Genomic DNA, 26664 nt, shown 5'->3' on the forward strand with positions numbered 1-26664 from the left:
AAGTCAGAAAGTTTTCCTGCAATCAACACTCAGGGCTGCCATAATTAATAAACGCTTTGTGAATGAAATCCCCATTCTACTGTACCTCTGATTTGCACCAAGAAATAAAACCTTTTTTGTTACGGCACACGATCCCACTCTGTAGCCTACATGGTTTGGATCTTGCTTTGCAGTCCAGATTTGCCTCAAACTCATGATCTTCCCGACCCTGCTTCCTAAGTGCTGGACTAGATGTGTGCCACCATACCTGTGGGAGCAGCATGCATCTCTTCACACAACAATCTAGTGCTCACAGAGGACTGATGAGTCAAGTTGAACCCAAATTGAAGACTTAATTTTCACTAGAAAATGTTCCAGAGTCACTGTGGTCTCCACTTCATTAACCTATTTGTTTTTCAAAGCAGGTTTCCAAAAATAACCAATCTTTTTCTTTCAGTAAATCTGCTAACTTTTATTCACTTGAGCCACAGGTATAAACAATTAAATGAAAAACCTCTGAAGTCCCCTCCCTTTTCTTTCACTGAGAAGGTTGAGTGAAGGTAATCCTTCGCCGCCGCCTTTGAAAAGCCTTTAGGTTCCATCGGTTTGGTTCCAGCATATGAGGGCCATTGTAGACAAACAATACTGTCATCTTTTCAGAATAAGGAAGATTTTGCAGAAGCTGTAACGATCAAAACAGATTGCTACGTAATTAAAGCATATATTGTGAAAGACAGCTTTCCAGCCTTATATGTGTTCAGGTACATCAACCTGACAGTCTGTGACAGCTCCTCTAATAAGCCTATGTGAAGCCTGGCCTAATAACTAATCTGAAATAATCCAGCTGCCCGGGAATCCTCTGTATTCCCAGTCACCAGGACTATACACTTCACAGGCACACCGTGGAGAAGAGTGTGCACTCTCACTTCTACCAAAAACACTGCTCAGGCTGCTTTGGCTAAGCACTGTGACAGACTGCAAGTTTGAAGTGTGTGTGGGAGGTATGGTTTTTGATATTTTTGGTTGTTAGCCTAGCCTTTAACGGCTGAGCCATCTCTCCAGCCCGTGGTATGGTTTCTAAGCCAAGGTGTTTGGTAGGAAATAGAACAGGGGCAGATCTGGGTAGGCTACAAATCAGACTATAAAAGAAAATGATTAAGTGTTTTTTAAAAAAGTACATTTAGGTGGGTTCTCCAATGAATATTAAGTTGAAGAAGGAAAAAAAAGTCTGATTATTAAAAACATATCTGAGTATATTCACTTGATAACTTACCTATAGTACTAGGTTTAACAAAATGAGTATTTCCCATTGTAACACAGTTCTAGATTATAGAAAACCCTCTATGAAGATAATGTTATAAAAGTTTATCTGTCAGCGTAAGACACTGGGTACTTAGGGTCAGGGTAGTGGCAGTAGGAAATAAAGTCAGGAGCAGTTTGTGACATGACAGAGAGGGCTAGAGTCTGGGGTTTGCATTCCCAGCTGTCTCTTAGCAAAAAAGAGGAACTTTTCTAGAACTGGAATAAGTATCAAAACCCAGGAGGAGGTCTTTGCCTCCTCCCCCGGTTCCTTAGATGACGTTTCTGATCTAGTATATCACTGGAACTTGTCCCTTCCATGAACGTAAATCATTACTATAATGTCTTTAGTTTCTTTTTTTGGGAGCATTCGTGCTTATAATTACATCTCAGCCCATATCTGCTCCATAATTAAGAACCTGGGAGCCATTTAAGTGCATAACCTCTGTGATATCCACTACTCACCTTTGGCGTGATGAAGAAGTACTGGGACGTGTTCTCTTTACAGGCAGTATTCACAACCATTTCAAACACTCTTCGCTCATTGATTGGGTCCATACCCTAAAAGCGTAATAAGAAAAATCGTTACATTTGTTTTCATTAGATGCAGTATGTCCCGCCCCGCTCCCACGCAAAATAATCACTGTACCTGATTAATCTCGTCAACTACTCTGAATGGACATCTATTAAGCTCCTGAAGCGCCATCAAATACAACATGGTAGAAACACTTCTTTCACCTCCACTTTGATGATGAGGGGTTAATTCATGCAGCTGAGTACTACTGCGAAATTTTACTCTAATTCGGATTCCATATTTATCATAATCTTCCTGTAAAACATAAAATGCTGAAAATGAGCGTTGTCTCTGATAATTTCATTTAATATTTGAAAATATATTAATCATAAAAGAAAACAACTAAAGCAATTACTACCTAAACATTAATAAAACAAGGACTCTATTTGGTGTTCTATAACTTTTGCCAAATCTGAGACTACTCTTTAAGGATTATTTACTTCTCTTAGCTACTCCAGATCATTCAGATTCAGATTTACTTTCAAAGTAAAGCATTTAACACTAGTTAAATGGTCTAGGATAAGTGTCTAAGCAAGAGAGACATAGTGCAAGAAACAGTCAATTCAGTCATATTTTTAAAACTTAGAAAGACAATAGGTAAAATTAATTTCAATGGTATTTTTTAAATTTAATCCAATATATTTAAAATGTCACTTTAACATCATAATAATATAGTATAAAATAATCAATGAATATTTTAATTTCCATATCTTTCTATGATTCCCTACCAATTTAGAGCATGTGGACTGATTGGTAATCTATTGCTATGTGGCATTCACTTGTGGAAATGGGCCTGGTTGGGGGTGATGGTTTCCTACTCATCTGGGGAAAAGACTGGGAAACCCATAAACTGATGAAAATCTTTGAAAGAATGATCTTCTGGATGCCTACGATGTTACTCAAACATACAGAATTTCCTAATCTCCAAAAAAATAAAATAAAATAAATTTGTACTTCCTATCCAGTGAAAGCTCATTTATATATCTTTTCAATAAAACTTGATTCGTTTATATATATAGTTTTGAGAAACAAGATAGAACCAAAACGTTGGTCTCTATAGGACATATATGTTGCAAATATTTTGCCAGTGGAGAGTTGGACTCTTAAAGTGTTTTATAAGGTATATTTAGAAGGTGAATTTGTTTCTTCTTAATTTCTTAGTTTTTGATCTCAGGCAATCTATTAAACATGTATTTTTATGATTCTCTTCTTCAAAAAAAGGTGTGACAGCTATTTATGGATGAAATAGTTCAGAATGTCAGTGGAATGGGCAGGGTCACGGGATGCCACCAGCAGGGATTCCAGTCTACATTCTTTCTAACAATGTCACCACCTCTAAGTAAGAAATAACCCCTGTCCTTTATACCTGCTACGGTGCCTCCATATTCTGGGAGAAGAACTTTGTGTCAGCTCTCACAGTAGCTGGCTGAATCTCTCCACCCTTTCCTTTAGATTCTTATCCCATAGCTACTACTGCTGCTGGCAATACTTTTTAGACTTTCCTAGAAGCATGCTGCCACCTTTGGTTACAGTTTTGGCTGCACTCCGTTCAACAATATTCTGTTCAAACAGCAGAAGACACTTTCTCAAGGCTTGTCCTGCCAAGATTCTCGTTGCCAGTTTGGACTCTACTTTGGCTCTGCTGCTAAAAGGAGAGCACTATGTCCCAGTTCCTGACACATGAGAAAGCAAGAGCTTCCTTTTACAAACCATAAATCACTTCAAGCATAAATACAAAAGGATTCAAATAGGCCTTAAAAAAATATTACAAATAACACTTTTAATTAATCTGTTCACCTTCCCCTTCAAACCCCCAAAGTAAACAAGTGACAGGACTGTAACCATTTGTAATAGTTTTAATCCCCAAGGGTTACTTTTAAACTGCATTTCTTCATTGTCGCTGATCATCCTTTTTTTCTGCCTCATTCTAGCTTCTTCCATCTCACCGAAGGTTCTGGTTAAAGAAGTCAGTTCTGGACCCACTACTAAGGAGGCCATGCAGAAAGGGGACAAAGGGAAAGGCTGAGAAGAGGGGAGGTCCACAAGAACACACTGAAATGCAAGAGGAGTTTTTCTATAGCAGTGCACTGAAAACAGAGACTGTTGTCAACAGTACAAGATAAAGGAAGCACCATGCAAGAGCTATGACGGATGGGATTTCCGGGACCCAGGCCTCGCCTTACTTTCTTGATTGTATTTATACCTCACACAATCAAATTACTGCTAAAGATCCTGTTGTTACTTTGAGCAGGTCTGTCTGAGATTAGATAAGGAGTGTTTTGTTTTGTTTTAAGATAAGGAGTTTCTTTGCCACTTGATAGCAATGTGACCTTTAGAAAAATTAACATAAGTTCCAGTTTGTTTCTTAAGTAGGATAGATTTAAGTTCCTGCTTCAGAGGATAGTTATTAAGAGATTAAACAAGACAAACTTGGAAGTGCCTGGCACAAAGGAAGTTAAGCACTGTACGTCCATTTCTTAGTTACAGTAAGGCAAGGACTGTGTGCTAAAGTTCAAAGATATAAACTATTATTTTTTTTTCTTTCTTTTTGGTTTTTTTGAGACAGGGTTTCTCTGTGTAGCCTTGGCTGCCCCGGACTTGCTTTGTAGACCAGGCTGGCCTCGAACTGATGAAGATCCGCCTGCCTCTGCTGAATGAAAATATTTTTATTGGTATCTTTTATTTAAAAGAAATTTCACCTTGGAAAAATTTTTGACACATACAAATGAGAATACAAAAATGACCTCAATGCATCAGTAAAAATTTTTAGCTAAGATCAAAAGATGGCCAGCCTTTTTGTCACTTATATTCCTATCACATTTATTCCATTTTCCCAATGATGTTCACAGAAATCCAGTCATTAGTCATTTCTTCTTCCTTCTCTCACCTGTTTAGAGTGTTGGGAATTAGCTGGGTGCGGTGGCGCATCCATTCAATCCCAGCACTCGGGAGGCAGAGGCAGGTAGATCTCTGTGAGTTCGAGGCCGGCGTAGTCTACAAAGCAAGTCCAGGACAGCCAAAGGTACACAGAGAAACCCTGTCTTGAAAAACCAAGAGTGCTAGGAATTAAACCCAGGGGCGCATGCAGCTAAGCATAACATAGTCTTTTCACTTCACTTCCAGGCCTTCTTTACACAATTTTCTTAATGAAAATTTTGTTTTATCCAAAATAGCAGTGAATAAAGTTGTAGATCAAGGAATTAGCATATTTCCTATTTTTTTTTTCTTCTAAATTTGTGATAAAAAAGAAACTAAGGAAACTGAGCATGGCTGTGGTAGCCTATAGTCTTAGTTGGGAAGTGGAGACAAGAGGGTCAAGAGAGTTCAATGTCATCTTTGATTGTATCACAAGTTCTAGTCCAGCCTAGGCTTTATGAGACCCTGATTCCAAAAATTAGAAAATACTACCTACACCCACACCCATACACATTCCCATCCAAACTCAACCTCATTGATATAAACTATATTTCAGTTGTATTTGCTGCTAATTTGTTTATGGATCTTAAGGTGAGAAGTGGCAGATTTATGAAGCATTGAACTCAACACAGCTAATAACCAACTCCTCAGACTCACTGGAAATAGAAAGGCATTAGTTACTTAACAAAACACCATTCCGATCCCAAAAGCAAGCAAACCCAATGCTAGAAACCCATAGGTCTCCTCTTTCCTCTTCACAGTTTTTCTGTAAGCAAAATTCTCATGTATAATTCCAATTTACTTGTACCCTTTGCATGTAATTAAACCTATGGGTCATAAAATACACCCCAAATGCAATTACCTCATTTTCTGTATGAAGATCAACTTCACCAGCACACTGCATGGAACTAAAAAAGTGGCTGAATTTCTCATTGATTTTTTCTACTAGCTCCTTTAATGGGTTCAGCCACCTTTCTTTCACCTACAAGTAAGAGACAAAACAAAACCACAAACTGAAAGCATTACTACCCATTTTAATATAAAATTTTACACAGAAAAAATTTTATAACAGAGTTAATCTGGTCAGGAGCACAAATTTCATTTTGTATAATTTATATGCTTATCCCATTAATGGCAAACATATAAAAAAAAAAGAATAAAAATTACCTGTGAAATGTTTTCCCTGTATTCATCTAGTTCAGCTTTCTTCCCTCTTAGTTCTTCAGTTAACTGCTGTATCTCTGCTTCTCTTTTTGTGTACTCCTCAACTACCTGGTAGAAAAAAAATTTTTTCTTTAAGAAAAGCTTATCAGGTTATGAAATTATATAAAATTTTGCATCAATTAAACTACTAGCTAAAAATGCCAATTGCACTGCAGTATTTGTATGTGGTTAATTTATGCTATTACATATTGAAAGTGCTACTTTTTAATCCTTAAAAAAATACACACTGCTGTATTTTAAGTTAACTATTCTTTTTAAAAAGAGAAGGCACAGAACACTGTGTTCCTTAGGAAGATTCTATTTAAAATTCTAATAGATTCAGGATCTGGCATTTAAGGCATTGTTCCTGCTGTCTAGCTTATTATTACCCAGAGCTCCAGTACAGTGTGGGAGGCAAGTACTGGAGAGAACTCTGTGAGTGTGTCTGTGTATGTGTGCGAGTGCATGTGTGCACATGCATGTACGTGTGCATGTGTGCACTGGGGGAGGTAGCAGTGTGAGAGCTGTAGGATGGAAACAAAGAAAAAGGCATACTGTAGGATTCAGTCCTGTAAAGCAAGAAGCTCTTGATCTTTCTTCAGTTAGCAATGCATCAATTTCATCCAATGTGTTTGGAAGATCCTGAAAAGCCTACAAAGGAAAAAAGAAATCCATCATTAAAAATGGAATAGTGAAAAGTTTTATTAGAACAGTTAAAAGAAAGTAATTTGCTACATATCTACTATCTGATTAATAGCATGCTAGCACACGGCAATACAAAGGAATCTTAAACAGGGCATTTTGCCTTTAAAAAGCTTACACTTTAAAAGAAAACAAAATGTACACATGTTGGATAGTACCTTAAGGCAATGTATTGATGTTGAGTCTAAAATAAGCAGTACATATCACATAGGCTTTGGAATTTAAAATAATGAAGTGTCAGTTCATGCTACATGAGATTAAAAGAGTTCAAAGACCTATAATTTATCTTTGGGTCTTGAAGCAATGGCTAGGGAAAAAGCAACGCAAGGAGATAACAATTTGGAGAAAAGAATGAGTACTGCATACCATGGGGGGTGAGGAGTTGTATCCATTTGGAATGGTGGGTACTTGCTGAATTGGTAGAATGGGTCCAGAATATGTGGGGCATTGAAAGAGAGCAAGAAGTTAGAACTTTATACTGTACTTATGAAGACCTACAAAAGCATCCCTAGAATTCAATCACTGAGACAGATTTTATCAAGACTACCTTCTGAATCTATGCCACAGAGACTCATTAGGATAGACACTTTCCTACAAGGAAAGGCATGCAGTACACTGTTTTGCCTAGCACAACCTGAAGAGCCCTTACAGTAAAAGGTATGCAATCAGTCTGAAGCCCAAAAAAGGTTCTGATGATATATCTAGCTATATCTAAAAATAAATAAAATCGGGTAACTTTGATTTGTATGTTTTTTTAACCCTTCAGAGCATAGTCCAACCTGCAAAGGCCTCCAGGATATTTGTGATGAATATGTGCTCTATCTTGGACTTGTCTCTGGAGGTGTGAGTTTATGTTCCAACACTTACTTGGTATCTTCAGCAGACACTAACAGGAACACTAAGTTTATGATAGTGAAAAATAGTTTCCACCTCATCCACCTTCCCCACCACTGTAAGCAAATCAATTTCTCATCAGTAAATAGCGTCACAGTTTGTTCAGGCAAAAATTTAGGAGTTCTCTCTTACTTCCCTCAAATCCCTCAATGAAGTAAAATTCCCTCCTCCCCATCCCTTTGTGCAACTACATTAATCTCTTCTGTAGCCAAAATAATAACCCTTAAAGTGGTTTACTTGCTTCTTTTCTTATAGATCTATTCTTCTTAGAGCAGCTGGGACTAGTCGTCTGTAAACCGAATTTAATAACACCATTCTTGTGCTTAAAATCCTCCAGTGGATTCTATCTTAAAGAGAACAGAGCTCAGGGTCGGGGATACAGATTAGTGGTGGAGTACTTGCCTACTTTCTAACACTAAAGGGGGAAAAAGTCCAAACTCCATGTATACTCAATAAGGTCATAGTAATCTGGCCCATGTCTTCTCGGCTTGGAATATAATTTTGTTTTGTTTTTGAAACAAATGTTTCTCTGATTAGCGCTGACTGTCCTAGAACAAACTATGAAGACCAGCCTGGCCTCCAACATGGAAATCTGTCTGCCTTTGCATCCTGAGTTCTAGGACTAAAGGCATGTGCCAACACCACCAGGCTGGAATGTAATTTTTAGTCCCACCAAGATCCCTTCTAGTCTAATGCATGCCAAATATATTTGCACCCCAACAACTTTTTTATGAGCAATTTTCTCTGCTTGGGGTACTTTGTTCTACACCCTACTGGACTAATTTCTTCTCTTTGGCTAGGACTTATCTAAAGTAGTAATACCTCAAAGGGACCATCCCTAAGCAGCTGCCCATCCTTGCTACTTACTTATCCTTCACCTTTATTTCTTCTTAGTCTCTCCTGCTGCCTGACCTTATTACCTGTTTGTTTTAATGCTGTCTGTTCCATCCTCCAGACCTGAGTTCAAGTGTCAGTGAGGAAAGAAACATATCTGTCCTACTAATATCTAGTCATAGCAACCAACCAGTATAGTTTAATAAATATAGTATTTTCTGATTTCACTCTTTCAAAAGAGTATAACTTCTAGGGAGGCAGGGTTGAAACAGAGTTTAGTTCCATATGTAGCCCAGGCTGATCTTGAACTTGGGATCATCCTGCCTCCACCTCCAAGTGTTGTTATTACCGGCAACTGCCACCATGCCCAGCACACAAAAAACCTGTAACCTATAGTATAGATATCACAGCAATATTTCATTAAAACAAAACATATTTTAGATACGTTCTACAATTATCTTTAAAACACAACTTCTCAATTAGTTTTACAAATTTCTGTTGCCTTCTGTACTCAATCAAATCCATGCTCTTTGGTTTTCTGTGTCTAACACCATAAAATAAAACCTGCTAGGATCTAACAACTACAATCTATACCAGTCTTTTTCTACACATAGTGGACATTTCATCATCTATCAAAGTTAAGATTATATTTAAGATGTTAAAAAGTACTCAAATACTACTATTTAAAAATACATTTATAAATATGTTGATATTACTTAGGATAGCATGCAGAAAAGGCTGCAATGTCAGATAAAGCACAGGAACTCAGGGGGACAGAATGAATGGAGGAGTGTGAACTGAAAGGCAACACTGCTTAGTTGGACTTTGACTTATGAGCATGAAACGGAAAGAAGGTATCAGCTCTGAAGACCCAGTATCTGATAAACCCTAATTAAATACCAGAACTTCTGGGAAAACACTTGCCTTTGTTTTTCTTTTTTCTTTTTGAGACAGGGTTTCTCTGTGTAGCCGTGGCTGTCCTGGACACGCTTTGTAGACCAGAGATGCACCTGCCTCTGCCTCCCTGAGTGCTGGGATTACAGGTGTGTGCCACCATGCCCTGCTGCCTTTGTACAAGTTCCTCATTAGCTTCCATGAGTATCTCATACTCCCAACTATATCTCTCAAAGAGGGAAAGACTTAATTGTAAAGTACATGTCATGTGTAATTTTAAGATTTTTCATATTTTAAGAATTTTAATACTAAGTAAAGACTGGTGACCAAATCACTTCATGTATCCAATGATCAGTGTAAGAATGGAGAAAGAAGAATTTTTAGATAAAAGTTTGTGCTTTCATGTCCTGTTACTATGCCTAGAGTAGGGTATCTTAAATTTAAAAATACTGTGTTATGTCAAATACAGCGTTATATATTTCTATACTTACTGTCTGAAATTCCTGGGGAACGGCTTGGTCTGCACTCAGGTTACATACTTGCCTAGCTCTCTTCATAAGTTCCTTGCACTTCTGTAACAATCTCAGTCTATTTTCATCCAATTCAATGAATTGTTGCTGTTAAAAACATAAATATTTCAAAATGTTACTATTAATTAAATAAGAGGCTTGTTATTTAAATCAAATAGCCAATAAATTGCTGAATTCTGATTATAACCACATGATCTGAAACATGACTTATTTTAATAAAACATCATCATACATGGGCTTCACATAAAAAACATAGCATCTAAATTTTTAATTTTCTTCTTCTTCAAGACAGGGTTTCTCTGTGCAGCCTTGGCTGTCCAGGACTCAATTCGTAGACCAAGTTGGCCTCAAACTCACAGAGATCCACCTGCTCTGCCTTCCAGAGTGCTGGGATTACAGGCATGCACCATCGCACCTGGCCTTAAAATTATTTTGGTAACTTTTCAAATAAGTTTTATCATTTTACATTTACTCATGGACTTACTCATTTCCTCAGCAGATAATTAGCAAGATCTATGAGATGCCAACATACAATGTGTAGTGAGTACTGAGAGGTGACTATGGAAGCCCCACAGAACTGTAATCACAACAGAAACAGGCACCGTCTGCTGAGTGCTTGTGTGCATCAGGTCCTCGGGCAGTGCTTCTCACCTAACTTTCCTTCCCTACACTCCTCCCTCCCCGTTTTCGGGAGGTAAGACTGTTGAAGCAGGGTCTCATTTAGTCAAGGCTGGTTTCAAACTTGCTTTGTTGCCACGACTGGCCTCGAACTCCTGAACCTCCTGTTTCCCAAGTAAGGGGACTACAATTACATAGCCCCATTCCTAAAGCTTGTACTTTTTATTTCCCACAACACTATACAGTAATATGCTGAAAGAGGGCTGGAGAGGAGATGGTTCTCAACTGCCTATAACTCTAGGCTAGGGGATCCTCTGGACTCCACATGCACACACCCCAGACTCTAAATACATGTTTAAAATGATCATGTAATCTAATTAATTAAGGTTTTTAAAAAACAGAGTCTCTAGTTGTAGCTTTGACTGTCTTGGAACTAGCTCTGTAGTGCAAGCAGACCTCGAATGCAAGAGATCTATCTGTCTCTGCCTCCCGAGTGCTTGGATTACAGATGTGGACCACAATCACTTGGTCAGAAAAAATTATTTTTAAAAGACTAATTTAAAAAAGCATTCAAGGTCACACACTTGGTTAGAGACTATCAACAATTCACATCCATGTCTGCCGGAAAGAACCCTACACACTCTGCTGTGAGATTGTGTCTCCTAGCAACATCAGAAGCTCCACCTATAAAGTCTCACCAACATGACTGTTCAAAAACATGAGTTAAAGTCCATGAGGCCTCAGCCCTGCACAAAAGCACAGGCAAGGGAGTAAAGCTTGGTGAAAAGGTAGTCCTCTCCAGGGAAGGGCACACAAATTGGTTCTCCAATGCCAAATGGCCAGCCCCAAAAGCATACATACAAGAAATATATGGACTCAATAGGCTATATTTGGAAATACAAAATATACACACAGTAACAACTGATAAAAAAAAAAAGAGGCCTTGAATTTGAAGGAGAGTGAGGAGGGGCATATGGGATAGTTTAGAGGGAGAATATAGAGGGGAACAATGTAGTAATTATAATCTCAAAAAACAAACAAACAAACAAACAAAATAAATAAACAAGTTTAAAAATCAAGGCGGGGGTGGGGGTGGGGTGGGGAGCTGGAGAGATGGCTCAGAGGTTAAGGGTACTTACTGACTGCTCCTCCAAAGGTCCTCAGCTCAATTCCCAGCAACCACATGGTGTCTCACAACTATCTATAATGTGATCTGATGCCCTCTTCTGGCCTGCAGGTGTACATGCAGGCAGAACACTGTATACATACATACATACATACATACATACATACATACATACATACATACATAAGAAAAATCAAAAGGGGGGGGGAGAAAAGAATCCCTTACCTCAGAGAAAGGGTTTGTTACAGTCCAGGCTCACCTCCAACTTACTATGTAGCCAAAGCTAGTGCTGGATTCCTCATCTTTCTGCTTCTAGCTCACAAGTGCTAAAATCATAAGGTACCGTACTCGCCCTGTGCATATACAGCACATCATGTTCCTTTTGTTATAATAAATACTTTTCAGTGGCAGCAGTGTGGACAGAGTATGTAAATAGGAAACAGAATGTAGAAAGGTGAGAGAGGTAGCAAAGGTTGTGGTACCTGCAGTTTTAATAGGGAAAAATTACTAATAGCTAGTTAGGTACATGGGAAATTTCAAGGATAAATGATTATGAGTATGCAGGCACAGAAGCCTCGAAAATGCACTTAGAATCTAAGTAACCGAATATGGCTGGAGATGGATCTATGAGGATATAAAAATTTGGCCTTACCAAGGTAGACAAGGGCCAGGCATTCAAGTTTGAAGTGTGATGAGGAAGGCACCTCATCTTCTGAATGCCACTTCTAGACCAAGTGTTATCATAACCATTATTCTACAGGTCAGTCAATTAAAAAAAAAAAAAAAGATTTAGTTATTATGTATACAGTGCTTTGCCTGCATGTATACACATTTATCTCACTTTGTATGAAACTTGAAACTAGTCTCCCTACACAAACAAACAAAACCCCCCAAACAAAAGCTTAGATATAAGTAGGGGGTTGATGCCCTAGTCAATTCCTCACCTCTATTTTATTAATATCGCTAAGGGACTTGGATCATTAACAAGGTCTTTGGGCCATTTATGTTTATGTTTATAAGTTTGACAACAAACAAAAGAGAGATAATAGTATAAAAAGTGAAAGGTTATATATATTGTATTGAACCGAAATAAAAGCAAACTTTTATCTAATTACTATGCACTATGGTTTCCATGAGTAAATTCCTTTAGTCTGAGAGAAATGAAAGCAATGTTAAAGCTTCCCAGTGGCCCTCCTTTAGTATCTCAGAGTGATTGTACTTAAGCAGTGTAAAAGAGACAGCTCGGTAGAACTAAACATCCCTCATGGCCTCAATTCCTGTTTCCTGTTCCTCTGGACTTTGCTAAAATGGAGCATTAGGATACTACAGGAAAGACGTACCACTGACCTGATTATCTCAAGCTCTAGACTGCAAAGGGCAAGAACTGCACTTAATAGTTTCCTTCTGCTTGGTGGCATATTCTTAACAAAATTTTTATCTGAGAAAAGCCTCTCTATACATATTTGTTTGTGACATCACCTCTTGACTTTTCTCTTCATTTTTATAACATGCTTTCATCATCACTCTTTTGAATTTATACTTTTCCTGAGGAAGCACATAGTTATGCATATCTACAAAAAAAAAAAATATATATATATATATATATATATGCCAATGTATTTTACAATACATTCTGGATACAAGGGAGCTGCTAACTAAGAATGCATTTAATAAAGAGATTATAAACATGAAAGTCAAGCTGAACTGAAATGATTTCAGTCATTTTTCATCTTCTGAGGAAAGACTCTACACAAAAAATTTATCCGAGCCGGGTGTGGTGGTGCACGCCTTTAATCCCAGCATTCGGGAGGCAGAGACAGGCAGATCGCTGTGAGTTTGGGGCCAGCCTGGTCTACAAAGTGAGTCTAGGACAGTTAAGACTACACACAGAAACTCTGTCTCAAAAAACAAACAAACAAACAAAAACAATCCCCTCAAAATCTGATTAAAGTAACTCCAATTGTAGATTTTAAGTTTCTTGCTAAAGCTAATTAAAAATCTCAGCATCTATGTTTTGTAAATTTTATAATAAAATCTAAAATTAGTTGAAATGGCTGAGAATGGTGGTATACACCTTTAATCCCAGCACTTAAGGCAGAGGCAGGCAGATCTCCTGAGTGTGAGGCCAGCCTGGTCTACTAAGCGAGTCTAGGACAGCCAGGGCTCTATTATACAGAGAAACCCTGTCTTGAAAAAACGAAGGAGGAGGAGGAAGAAAGAAAGAAGAAGAAAGAAAGAAAGAAAGAAAGAAAGAAAGAAAAGAAGAAGGAGAAGGAGGAGGAGGAGGAGAAGAAGAAGAAGAAGAAGAAGAAGAAGAAGAGGTCTAGTTGAAATAAACACTTTAACAAATCAAGGTAAATTACTGCTCTAGAAGCATCCACAGCCCTTCCTACAGGTCACTCAAGCATGGCCAGATGAATTACTGACCAGGTAAAGCCTTAGGAATCAGACAGTGGTTCAGGAGCCCACAGACAAACCAGTACGTCTATAATACCCCCCTATACCTAAGGCTCAGGAAACATCATGGAAGGCAGATTGGAAATGGTTTTAGAACCAGAGGACTGGGATGTATACTGTGAGATTCTAAGATGTAAGAAGGATACTATAGTCATAAAATCTCAAAAAAGTTGCTCATACAAAAGCAGCATAATGACCACACAGTGGACACGTCAAAGAGATAGGGAAAATGTACAAGGCACCATACCTAGAGAAAGAAATACAGGCAATGAGTGGCTCCTGAAAGGTGAGGGCTTTTATAAACTGTCCAATTTCAAGTGGTTAGTCCTAAATGTATGTACACGTGAACAGCACTAACTAGATGGGCTCAGTAGGTTGTATGTATACCCGGCATGTATGTTTACATATGTAACATATAAAAAAAAGAGGTGATAAAGTTGAGAGGGAATTGGGGGGGCACTAAAAGAGTTGAAGATGGAGTAGAAATGATGCAAATACAGTGCATTAATATATAAAATTCTCAAAACAGTTTACTCAAAAATAACAAAAGATCTGGGGAGTGAGGATGTGGCCAAAGACAATATAAGCTCCCAGTCAAGAAGAAGCCCTCGGTCACGCTAACCCACAACGCCTGCTCATCCCTCGATCACGCTAATCCACAGTGCCTGCTCATCCCTCGATCACTCTAATCCACAGTGCCTGCTCATCCCTCGATCACGCTAATCCACAGTGCCTGCTCATCCCTTGATCACGCTAATCCACAACGCCTGCTCATCTTTGCTGATTATTTATATAAGATAGAACCATAAAGTCAAGTCAATCAAAGGCTTTATTTGGACTCTTGCTTCAACTCTAGCCTTAAATAGTTAGCTGAGGATAGAAAATAATGTATGTTTGACACAAAAGAATGCCAGAAGTTATAAAACATCTTTAAGCAATGGTTCAGAAAAATATTTAAGTATGTATCTTAAGAAATGGTTATTATCTTTTCTCTGAAATTCTTTCTTTGGAAAGTTGCTTTATCATGAAAGTTGTACAGAAATACCTTGACTAATACTAAACAAGGAAAAACTTTTCCTGGAAGGCCCTCTTGTGGAAAAAAAGAATTATTCACTGATGTTTTTGTTCTATTTAACAGTTCATTAAATAAGATTCGAACAAAATAAAAATTTTCTATTTAAACAGAATTAAAGTTAATTTCTAAGTATCATGCCACTAGTAAAACACTGGCTATAAATTAATGTATATAATATTTTTCAGTGAAGGATTATGAGTATGCCATATTCCTAGATCCAATCTAATTGAATACTAATTATGTCTTAGATATGAGACAGAACACATAATTGAAAATATGAAAATTGTTTTGTATTTTTCTTAAATGCTAACTTGAAATTTTCATATCAAATTTGAGATTTGAAAAATCATAGGCCTAAACTAACTTTTTAATACACAAACTTACTTATTGACCTATCTATCCTTAAATAATGAAACATGGTAGTATTGCTGGAGCATCCCTATTGGAAAATTTGAGTTCTTAATCAAAAACACTGTCATCGTACCGTGAGTGGAAAAATCCCTCACTTCATCCATGGTAAGTCAAAGTCAAAACAGAGTTACAGCAGACAGAGGCATCACCTTATCCTTGAGTCATGTGCTTGATGTGTAATGAAGCATAATGCTAATATGTTTTGCCTTGGATCCCAACCAAAACAGCAATCTCCAAAATCTGACTCAGAACCAGGAAATGTTCTGAACACAAACATTCTCAGGTAAGGGATGCTTTAAAAATGTAAGTGTTTATTTAGTGACCCACCTGTCTCCGCTCCCTCAGCGGGGGTTCCAGCCGTGCTGCCATGCTTAGCATTTCACACGGGTGCTTGGGATCTGAACCAGGTTTTCATGCTTGTACATCGCACACTTTACCTACTGAGCCATCCACAAGCCCACTTCTTTTTTCTTTTTCTTTTTGGTTATTTTCCAGACAGGGTTTCTCTGTGTTAGCGTTGGTTGTCTTGGACTCACTTTGTAGACCAAGCTGCCCTTGAACTCACAGCGATTCACCTGCCTCTGCCTGATGGGATTATAGGTGTGTGCCACCATGCCCGGCTTAATCCAAACCTATTTCTTGCCATAGCTGACCCCAACACACAGGAGGCAGAGGCAAGTAACCTCTCTAAGTCTGAGGTCTGCCTGGTCAGTATAATGAGATGCTGTCTAAATAAATAAATAAATAAATAAATAAATAAATAAATAAATAAATAAAAAAGGTAAGCTGAGTTTCTGTCTTAGGAATAGTATTGCTCCCTAGGTGTATGTGCCAATTTCTTTAGAAATTTTGATTGCCACTACTGGGGTGTGTGTGTGTTACTATTTTAAAGGTAGTGTTGTCAGTGGTGCTGTTAATGCATAGGAATAGTAAGTCTCTTAAAGAATTACCCAATCCAAAATGCCAATCGTTCTTAGATCACAATACCCTGTTCTAGATATACAGGCTTACACAGATAGAAATTTGATTATTTCCTAGAGTCATTCCAAGTGGACACACAACTCTAATACTATAATTTCTTCTTCATTTATCATCTAGAATACTTCTATCAAGATCTCACTTGTTTCTATATCCTGGGTAATAAGCAGTTCACATATGAAAGGTCCAACAATGGGCTGGAGATGACGCAGTGGCTAAGAGCACTTACTGCTCTTGCAGAAGACCACAAAATCTGTAACTCAACTCCCGGGAGCCAACACCCTGTTGTGGTCAGACACGCACACACATATACAAATAATAGTGGTCGTGGTGGTGCATCCTTTTAATCATACTGCTTGGGAGACAGAGCCAGTTAAGTACTGAGTTCGAGGCCAGCCTGGTCTACATAGTGAGTTTCAGGCCAATCAAGAAAAAAACAAAACAAAACAGCAAGACATTCTCTCCCTCTACCCTCAACTCCTACTATTTAAATATTCTTTAGCCTAATATGATTTTTTTTTAAGAGAATCATTTTAAATTTACCAATTTAGACATTCTGATATGTTCAACTCACTGTCCCATAATTTATGGCCACTTAAGAGGCTTCTTTTAGGTTCAGAGTCATCTGGGATTGTGTGTTTTGCTTTCATGCACGACAAAATCATCAAATTATTTACATATACATTTCTTTTTCTAGATTTTGAATTAACTGTTTTCTCCCATGAGCCATTTTATTATAAAACAGCACTTAGAATTATGTAGATGGAATGAAGAAATGTTTGGTTTGTTTTTGGGGTGGGTGATTTTGTTTCTTTGTTTCTGAAACAGCAGTCCACTGTCTATGGCACTTCAGGTATCCTCAAACCTGCCCTCTTGACCCGGTCTCCCGAGTGTGGGCATTAAAGCCATGCACCAACATGTTGCATTTGTCCACCCACCCCTTCCAGTCCCATTTATACATAACATATTGTGAATTTATTCTGGTTATTTCCAATTCAAAAGCTTCAAAAATTTTATTAATTAGCATCCATATTTTATACTGAAGCTGTTTTCTTTTAAGCCAGAACTAATTACTGCAACCAGGTTAGGATTCTCTTTGAAATTCTTTTTGTGTTTAGAATCAATTTTTTTTGGAATAATTTCTCTCTGTAAAGCTATACTGCTAACTCAAAATAAAGGTAGGTATGTTTATTTCATCTTGCTTTTGTTTGTCATAAAGAAAAATTAATTTTGTTTGCAGGTTATTCTAAAATAGGAAAAAAAAAAAAAAAAAGCCCCTAACAACCAAAATGATATAATCCCCTACCTCATGAATAAATAGAAACAGTGCTGGCCTGTCTCCATGGGGCTTCACCACACTCCTAACCATTTTCTGCAAAGCGGAAACATTGTGCATTCCCCCTTCAATTTTTCACTTAGTAACATAAGATGCCAGTAACTTCCGAATAAAGAGATAAGACTTTCTCACTCACTTAACAGACTTCCTGAATTTACATAACTAATGTATAATTTAAGTGTACTAGTAAATGACTGTTAGTAAATCTACAGAGCTGTATAAACACTGAAAGCCCAATGTTATAGTTTTATCACTCTAGAATTTACTTCAAAAATTTAGTAAAGAAATTATAGACATTTTGTTGTTGATGTTTTGAGACAGGGTTTCTCGGTGTAGCTCTCCCTGGCTGTCCTGGACTCACTTTATGCACCAGGCTGGCCTTGAACTCACACAGACCCTCTTGCCTCTGCCTCCCAAGTGCTGGGATTAAAGATGTGCGCCACTACACCTGGTGAGAAATTATAGATATTTAAATTTAATAATCTGATTGGTATTTGGCTATTCATTTGAGATAAGAGTCCATGTTGCCTATACTGGTCTCAAACTCTTATTCTCAAACGATCCTCGTACCTCAGCCTCCGCAGTGCTAGGATTGTAGCCATGCATCTGTCTAGCCTTATTTCCTCTTGAACTTTGCAACAGGAATTCTAACTCATGTATTTGTTAAAAACAAAACAAAAAACCACTCTTGGAATTCTATTACTCCTGCTTTTAAGACCTCTTCTTTGTACAAATACTTTACATGATAGTCATACCTCCTTACAGCTTCTTGAAAGAAATGATATTTATTGGCTCCTCAGAATGAATAATAGTGAAATACTCCTTATTTTTCTGTCTGAAGCATCAATGGATATAACAACATTGATAATATCTAGACCACAATCAACTAGTATATGCCATTTTATTTGTATCTTTCTTTCCTTTTCAGAGAATTTAACTCTATAGTAGACGTTTAACCACACAGTACATATATAATGTAGTTTTTACTTTTTTGTTTTGGGTTTTTTGAAACAAGGTTTCTCTGTAACCTTGGCTGTCCTGGACTCACTTTATAGGCCTATCTGTCATGGAACTCACAGAGATCTGTCTGCCTCTGCCTCCCTGAGTTCAGGGATTAAAGGCGTGTAGCCCCACTTCTGTATAAGGTTAAGATTAAGTCTAGATATGCCAGCATTATTATACTGTTGCCTAGTTTCTAACACTAGGTTCCACAGCGCAGATTCAGCTCTTTTCATTTGGGTTGCTGAACTTTCCATGGCTAATGGGCCTCATGTTTTTAAAGAAGAGAGCCTGCTGGCTGTTTGTTTTGGATTCTTGATAGCACCAGGCTAGTTTTGAAGTTCCAACTGACTTATGTTGTACCTTCCACCCCCAACTCTGGTGTTCTCAGGTAGAAATGAAGAATATGATTAATCTTTGAAAATGAGTGCCAAGAGACCATTTTTTTTAACTCAAGAATTCCTTGAATTATACCTCAGCGTATTTTAAGGGGGTGAAGTTAGGATGATGTCAGTGGGCAATGCCAGAAAGACCAATTTTCCGGTTCGAAAGTTATAAATCATATGACATCAGCACAAACACATGGCTAATGACACAAGCATGCTCCCATGACAGAAACTCAACAGAAGCCCTGCAGCTTGGCAGAGCTTCCTGACTTACAATTCCTCATAAAAAGGGCATGAAGACTCTGATTAGGACCTTCTTAGATGTCGTTCTGTGCGTCTTTATGAAAAAAACTCCATGCTGTTTAGAGTTCTGAGCCGTTCTAGTGAATTACTAACCATGAAGGAAGGGGCCATGGAAAACTAGGGTGTGTAGAAGATGGTCAGAAGTACAGGTGGCCCAGGATCCTTAACTTCAAGCCAGTGTAGTAACAAACAGCAGTCTAAGGGGTATTCCTTATAAATTGTTCAATTTGCTACTAACTGTGCTTGACATCAAAACAGGACTGTACAATATTGATAGAGATTTCTCAAAGTTAGTTCTGTTACTACACAGCCCAGCCATGGAAGTTTAGAATACTAAATGTTCTTCTATTTTTGAGAAAGTAATTTGGAGAGTAAAAAACTAAGAAACAACAAAAATAAAAATAAAAAACAACTGTCACCATTACCTTGATGCTACATCTTCAGAAGTAAGTTTGTGTATTATTTCCTACTTCTATCCCCTGCACAATTTTATCATCACTGTGAAATATTAAAGGTGAGGCTAAACTGCCGAATTTATCTATCATCCACTCTTATATATCTCAAGTATTGCCTCCTCATTAACAAAATGCATTAGAATTTATCTTATTAATAATGATTATTATTGTGTCTGAGAGCACAGCTTTCTCCTTCTACCCTTTTCTGGGTTCCAGAGACTAAACTTTGGTCACTGCCATTATATGGCAAGTGCTTTTCCTCAATAAGCTACCTTGCTGGCCTCTACATTTTAAATTATATGTACCAACTGTACATTGCAAATGATAGTATGTGATATATACTTGCAAACTGGTTTGAGGCTAGACCCTAAAATAGAAACTGAAGAGAAAGAAAAGTATCTTACTTCTGTAGCACGTAACTGTGAAGATGATGCCATGTAATCTGCTTCTAACTTGTTCTTCTCTGAGATCACGGTAGTATTTTGAAGAATCAAATCAACTTTTTGTATATGCAAAGAAGTGCAAATCTAGGAGCACACAACACATAAAATTTGGCTTTTAAGTTTTACAACTATGAAAATTGCCACAGCTCTTTTTTTCCAAAAACAAAATTATGAATCATGAAAAATAACATTGTCCTACTGTGACTGACATCTCCATCAAATAGTTAATATACAACTGCTTTTTTAAAAAAGTAACTTCCTAAATATTTAAGTCATCTGGAAGAAAATAATCCACTCTAACGAGTTAACTTTTGAAATTCTTTGTAAGCATCAAAACCAAAACAAGCTGAAACTACTCCCAAAAATCTTTTGTATATTACCAAAACAAAAAGCATTTAAAAGTTATTATATCCCATACAGTCCTCCAAAAATTACTAAATTTTAGTATCTAGCAAGTATTTTCTTTTTAAAGTATCAACAATTAAGAAAATATCTTACCTTTACAAGGCCTGTTAATTCAGTAACAAGTTTTGCTTTTTGAACATTTATTTCTTTGATCTTGGTACTTGCTTTTCGTTCTTCCTCTTCCAGATTGCAAGTATCCTGTTCCATCAGCCTTATACTATGTTACAGACACATATAAGAATGGAGAGATCAGAGCAAAACACAGGACTGAGCTCAAAGCCTAAGGTCCCCTGCAGTTTTCTGGGTTACAGTAATGGTAACCAGAAGCTAGATCCTAGATTTAAGAATTTCTTAATATACTCAGTCGGCATCAAAATATATTGTGGAGCTATGTGACCAGCATAGTCTAGTGTCAGTAATGGTGCTGATGCAGAATATGGAATCAGGAAGAGAGCCTGAGTTTCCCTTTCGTTATCCATCAAGAAGCAGTACTGGACAAATCACTCCTTGGAGCTTTAGCTTCTTCATCAGTACATTGCAGATAAGAAAACTTCCTCTCACTGAACTTGGGAGAAGAACACAATACAGCATAACACTTGGCCCAGAATTTACTAATATAAATTGATACTGACATTGTTCATAAAACATAATCCTTAAGCAGGTAGAACTGACCCATAGGTAAAAACCAGAAGAAAAAGAAAAATCAACACAAGGGTTGGGAGCATAGCTCAATTGGTGGAGTGTCCGCCTAATGAGCACAAAGACTTTGCCTCAATCCCCCCAGCGGCACTGAGCAGGACTGGTGGTGCATAATCCCAGCACTTAGAAGACAGAGGCAGGGAAATCATAAGTTTAAGGAGCTACATAGCAAATATGAGGCTAGCCTGCGCTATCCTGAGCTACCCTACCCTGACAACTGCCATACAAGTGTCCTAAAATTGTCATTAAAATAACTATAAAAGATTGAGAAAGAAAAGTTTGAAAAGTTAAGCAATCACCTATGATTATAGACATTAAGTGGTAAGATAAGTTTAAAACCATATCCATGGTCTTCCCACTACAGCATGGTGACTCCAAGGAGATACACAGAAGACAGAAGTAATAATAAGTAAGAAGCACAGCCACAGCAGGTGCTGTACAAGGAAGAGTTGCCGGAGAGAAAGACAAGATTCTGATTAATTACAAAAGCCAGCTTTAGGAAGCACAAGGTGCCGGCTGGCGAAAACCAACCAACCACTCATCCCAAACTTCTGAAATAGTATTCTGGATGAACCAAATAAGTGCCCAAAAATCATTGCAGGTCATCACCACAGAAGTACAACGTAAATTCAGGCAGAACTAAAATAGTGGGCTGGTAATGGGCAATAATTCACTTTTTTTTTTTTTCAAAAACCATTAATAAGAAAGTTTAAAACAAGGTCCAACAAAGGAGTCATAATAGTAACACAGTAAAGTTAAAGCGGTTGTCATCAATTGAAGATAAGATTAAAGTAAAGGTTTGAAAGTGATAAGCAAGGTTAAAAACTGACAAAGAAAACCTAAGAAAGAAGCTATTTGCTTTAAAAACGACTAAAAACCAATTTTTTCCTAATTCACTTTACTGTTTTCTTCTGTAAAAAACTTTTTCGACATTCCCATTTCTTTTCATCTTCATTCATTTTTTGAGAAATTAGTATGACTATTGTATTTCCATCATTTTCACACTCCTCCCTCACCCCAACCTCCAATCACTCTATGGCCCACCCTTTCCAAATTTATATTCATTCTCTCCCTCCCTCCTTCCCTTCCTCTGTCCATTCACCGTTTCTCATAGGTACATGTATTTGGGCTTACCACTTGGGATTAGATAACCTATTAGGAAGCTCTTCCCTGGTGAAAACTGATTCCCTCTCACTCAGTAGCCAGTGACTGCGTGCTCTTTGTTTATGGGTGGGACCTTGTGAAATGTCCCCAGTCTGTGCTCTTATGTTACCAGCTCAGCAAAATAAATCCTCAACAGTGCACTTTTATACTGGGGGGGTGGGGTGTGGGAGGGGAGGGGCAACCAATAGCTGTCTACCTGGACTTAAGCCTCCCTTAAATAGCTTAAGGAGATATTTCATGCCTGGTATTGTAAACCCAGCCAACCACCCATAGCTGGAGAGGTCACAGACCCTAGCTAGGAAAGAACCTACAACTGCCATTTTCCTATACCAATACAATTTCTAACCGTATTCTAAACACTTATACTCACAGGCATTAAGTGGGTCAAAGGACTAGGAAGAGAATACATTAATCCGCCCTTTGCCCCATGTACCACAACTGCAATTTGAGCATTGATATTAAAACTTTAGAAAGTACTATAAACAGCTGTTGAACAGCCAGCACTCATGGGTGTGTGTGTGTGTGTGTGTGTGTGTGTGTGTGTGTGTGTGTGTGTGTGTGTGTGTGTGTGTGTGTGTTTTGAGCTCCCCACCCAAAGCTCCAAGGTACCTTGCCAGCTTGGAGCTGATTTTCTGCTCCAGCTGTCTTTTCCTGGTTTTTCTTTCAAGAAGCTCCTTCTTCTTCAGTCTCAGCTCATTGTCTTTGAGCTCAAGATGCCTGTTCGTATCACGTAAGGCCACCAATCCTGATTCCACTGCTTCTAATTTTCTATTAATTTCCTATGGGATATTCAATATTGTTAACAAAAAATGTTTAAAGTTCTATAGTACTAAAAACCCAGTTAACATTTTAATAACTGTACCAAGTGAACCAACCTTTAGCTGTTCTTCCAAGTGTCTCCTTTGTTCTAGATCCACAGTGACAGTGAGGAACTGGGCTACTTTCAAGGATGTGTTACTAGAAATAACTTTATTTGAATAGAAAGAAGTTTTTAACACATACTTTTCTTCTGCTGTATAAATTTGTTTTAATCGCGTTTCTTGTATTACCTGCAATGTAAAGCAGGAATTCGTGAGCATCTAATAAAAACCCTGATATATACTTTAAAGGACTAAAGAATTAGGAACATAAACCAATTCCCAGCACCCACATGGCAACTCAGAACTGTCTGTAACGCCAATACCTGACACCCACACACAGACATACATGCAGGCAAAACACCAATGCACGTAAATTATTTAAAAAAAAAAAAAAAAAAAAAAAAAAACATAAACCAGAAGAATTCTAGAAGATCAATATACCCAACTTAATACAACCTATCTGACATCTCTAAAATGTGGTTAATGTATTTCAGGTAAATGTTTTAGAAACAATATAAAAGAGGTCCCACCCATAAATAAAGAGCTGCCCGCAATCAGTGGCTACTGAGTGAGAGGGGATCAGTTTTCACCAGGGAAGAGCTTCCTAATAGGTTATCTAATCCCAAGTGGTAAACCCAAATACATGTACCTATGAGAAACAGTGAATGGACAGAGGAAGGGAAGGAGGGAGGGAGAGAATGAGATACTCTAATCATATCTTCCTTAGAGATACTATGATCCAAGTGCCCAGTATGTAAAAGTAATTTTTATTCCCCTGACTCAATTGTTGTCTGGGAGCTTACTACCTCTTCTACTGGCTTAGGCCTAGTCCTGGGAGCTTCTAGTGTTCGTACAATCTAATCTAAGCCTAGACTGTTTTCAGCCTCTGAGACTTATGCTTGATGAGCTCACCCTTACTTGTTCCTTCTGAACTCTGAGCTGGCTGGTTCAACTCAGCTGTTCTGGCTCAAACTCTTCTCCCAGCTGACATTTAATTTAGCTTCTCTCAGACCAGAATCGCTCAAACTTGTCCTCAAACAAACTCAGCAATTTCCTCTAATCTTCTGGCTTCTTCTCATTTTCTGGTTCGTTTCATCTTTACCTGAGTTCTCTCTGTGCAACCCATCTTTCTATTACTGTCCTGGTAAAACTCTGCCTTCTTTCTCTCTCTGTAAAACTGTCGAAGTAGCTTCCCTTTCCTCTCTGTTCTCATGAGAGTTGGGTGTATCCTACTGTCAAATCTCTGATTCAGCACCTTTTCTGTCACTCAATTAAACATCACTTTCAAACATGGGTGCTTCCTTCTACAAACTAACTTTACCTTCATCTGCAATTAAAGGCATGCACCACCACACATGGAACTAAGCTTTTCTTAAAGTGATATTTGCTCTGTTCTAGGCTGGCCTTGAACTCTGATCTGTTTGCCTTTGTCTCCTGGATTAAAGGCGTATTTGCATTTCAGCTGGATCACAAAGACCTAGAAGATCTTTGGATGTGATCTCTTGCCAGATGGATCACATAGACCCAGAAGGACTTTGGCTGTGATCTCTTGCCAGAACAGCCATGTTCTTCAACACCAGTTTGCTATCTTAGCTAAACAGTTTACTCTTTCCTCATCTCCATAACATTTTTCAAAGGTACACAATCTCATACTTAATTTCTCCATGTTTAGAATACTAGATGAAAATATTTCCCATGGAATTCAGAGTTTTTATTTTGACCTTTGTTCTTTAATCATTTTTCTTCACTTATACAAGAGTTTTATAAATCAAAACATTCTAAGCACCATAATAATCATTAGAGTTGATTGTCTACTATCAGTAAGTATAGGGATGCCTTCCCCCCCAGTCTCTGAAGATTCATAATCAATACTATATTGAGGCTTGTTTCACCACAGAAAGCCCTAGTCTAAGTGAAGAAATAAGACCCTTTAAGCATAATGAATAAAGAGGGTATACACTGTCATCCTAAATCTTGAGTAATTTGGAAAAAAAAAGAATTTTCATGAAAACAAATTTTAATTGGGATTTGAAGTGACACAAAGTATTGAGGAAAGGCATTCCTAAGAAGGACATTTCAAGCTAAGGAAGCGAACAGACAACTAAACCAACAGAGAGACTCAAAAACTAATGGGAGGAAGCTGGTATAGTGCCACACTCTTGTAATTTCAGCAACTGAGAGGGAGGGCCAGGAGTTCAAGATCATTCATGGCTATATTGTATGTTTGAGGACAGCCTGAGTTAAGATGTCTAAAAACTAGCCCCACTTCCAAAAAACAAAACTAAACAAACAAAAACCCAAAACCCAAAACCAAAAGAGAACAATCCAATGAACAGTATGTAATCTCTGTTAAAGACCTGAAATGTTGCCAGGAATGAACTCTGTGAGTTCAAGGACAGCCTGTTCTACAAAGTGAGTTCTAGAATAGCCAGGAATATACAGAGAAATACTGCCTAAAAAAAAAAAAAAAAGACCTGAAATGTTAAGATCCAATCATAAAACACAGCAAAGAGTGTGTTTTTATTCGCAGGAAAAAGCGTAACAATGGTCACCATTATCTATCCATACACATGAAAGAGACAGGATAGCTGGATTATAAATGTATTCAATTCCTTTACAGAACACTGTACGTTCTGGAAGACAGTTTACATATGTCAAGGCTTTATTAAGTACTAGAAATGCTTCCTAGCAAGGCTTATAGACATCTCTGAAAAGTTTCATAACAAAGTATTTTCACCAAGTGTATTACTGAATTGGTCACGGACAACTGGATATTTTAGGATCACTTACTGAATTTAAGAATAGAAACATTTCACTTGAGTTGAGAATGCAGCTAACCTGCAGTGTGTGCCTCCCAGTGCAGGGTGCTGGGCTCAACCCCTAGCTCTGCCAAACAATGTTTAAGGCATTTAAAAGAAAAGTCACTTATAGCACCAAAGAAATACACAAATGAAAAATACTTGAAAAAATACAGGAGAAGGAAGAGTTGATTTAGCCTTAATGTAAGTTATATGAATTGACTATTTCTCCACTACAAACAAAAGTGAGGTTGAACGCAAAAGCACATATGAACAATTCAACCTATATACTGTTCAGTGAAAGGGACTTTATAGGGAGATCAACT

General features: G+C 37.8%; 1 protein-coding gene and 1 pseudogene across 3 annotated transcripts in view; both read right to left on the bottom strand.

Moving 5' to 3' along the window:
• Window positions 1-297: 297 nt before the first annotated feature.
• Window positions 298-26664, bottom strand: part of Smc5 (structural maintenance of chromosomes 5) — a 77121-nt gene continuing 50754 nt past the window's right edge. Inside the window, exons 14-25 of one of the 3 annotated variants that reach the window (XM_051146260.1) lie at window positions 23556-23729; window positions 23290-23459; window positions 20911-21034; window positions 20374-20496; window positions 9787-9912; window positions 7040-7084; window positions 6527-6622; window positions 5936-6040; window positions 5631-5750; window positions 1928-2107; window positions 1744-1839; window positions 298-661 (exon numbers count right to left, since the gene is read on the bottom strand). In XM_051146260.1, the coding sequence (XP_051002217.1) occupies window positions 518-661; window positions 1744-1839; window positions 1928-2107; window positions 5631-5750; window positions 5936-6040; window positions 6527-6622; window positions 7040-7084; window positions 9787-9912; window positions 20374-20496; window positions 20911-21034; window positions 23290-23459; window positions 23556-23729 (1503 nt within the window). In that variant the 3' untranslated portion in view covers window positions 298-517. Of the gene's footprint in view, window positions 662-1743; window positions 1840-1927; window positions 2108-5630; window positions 5751-5935; window positions 6041-6295; window positions 6623-7039; window positions 7085-9786; window positions 9913-20373; window positions 20497-20910; window positions 21035-23289; window positions 23460-23555; window positions 23730-26664 lie in introns of those variants that run through there. The other 2 variants (XM_051146261.1, XM_051146259.1) reach the window with 2 other exon arrangements.
• Window positions 3103-3747, bottom strand: LOC127190138 (10 kDa heat shock protein, mitochondrial-like; annotated as a pseudogene).

Source organism: Acomys russatus, chromosome 5, assembly GCF_903995435.1.
Source record: "Acomys russatus chromosome 5, mAcoRus1.1, whole genome shotgun sequence".
NCBI classification, from domain to species: domain Eukaryota; kingdom Metazoa; phylum Chordata; class Mammalia; order Rodentia; family Muridae; genus Acomys; species Acomys russatus.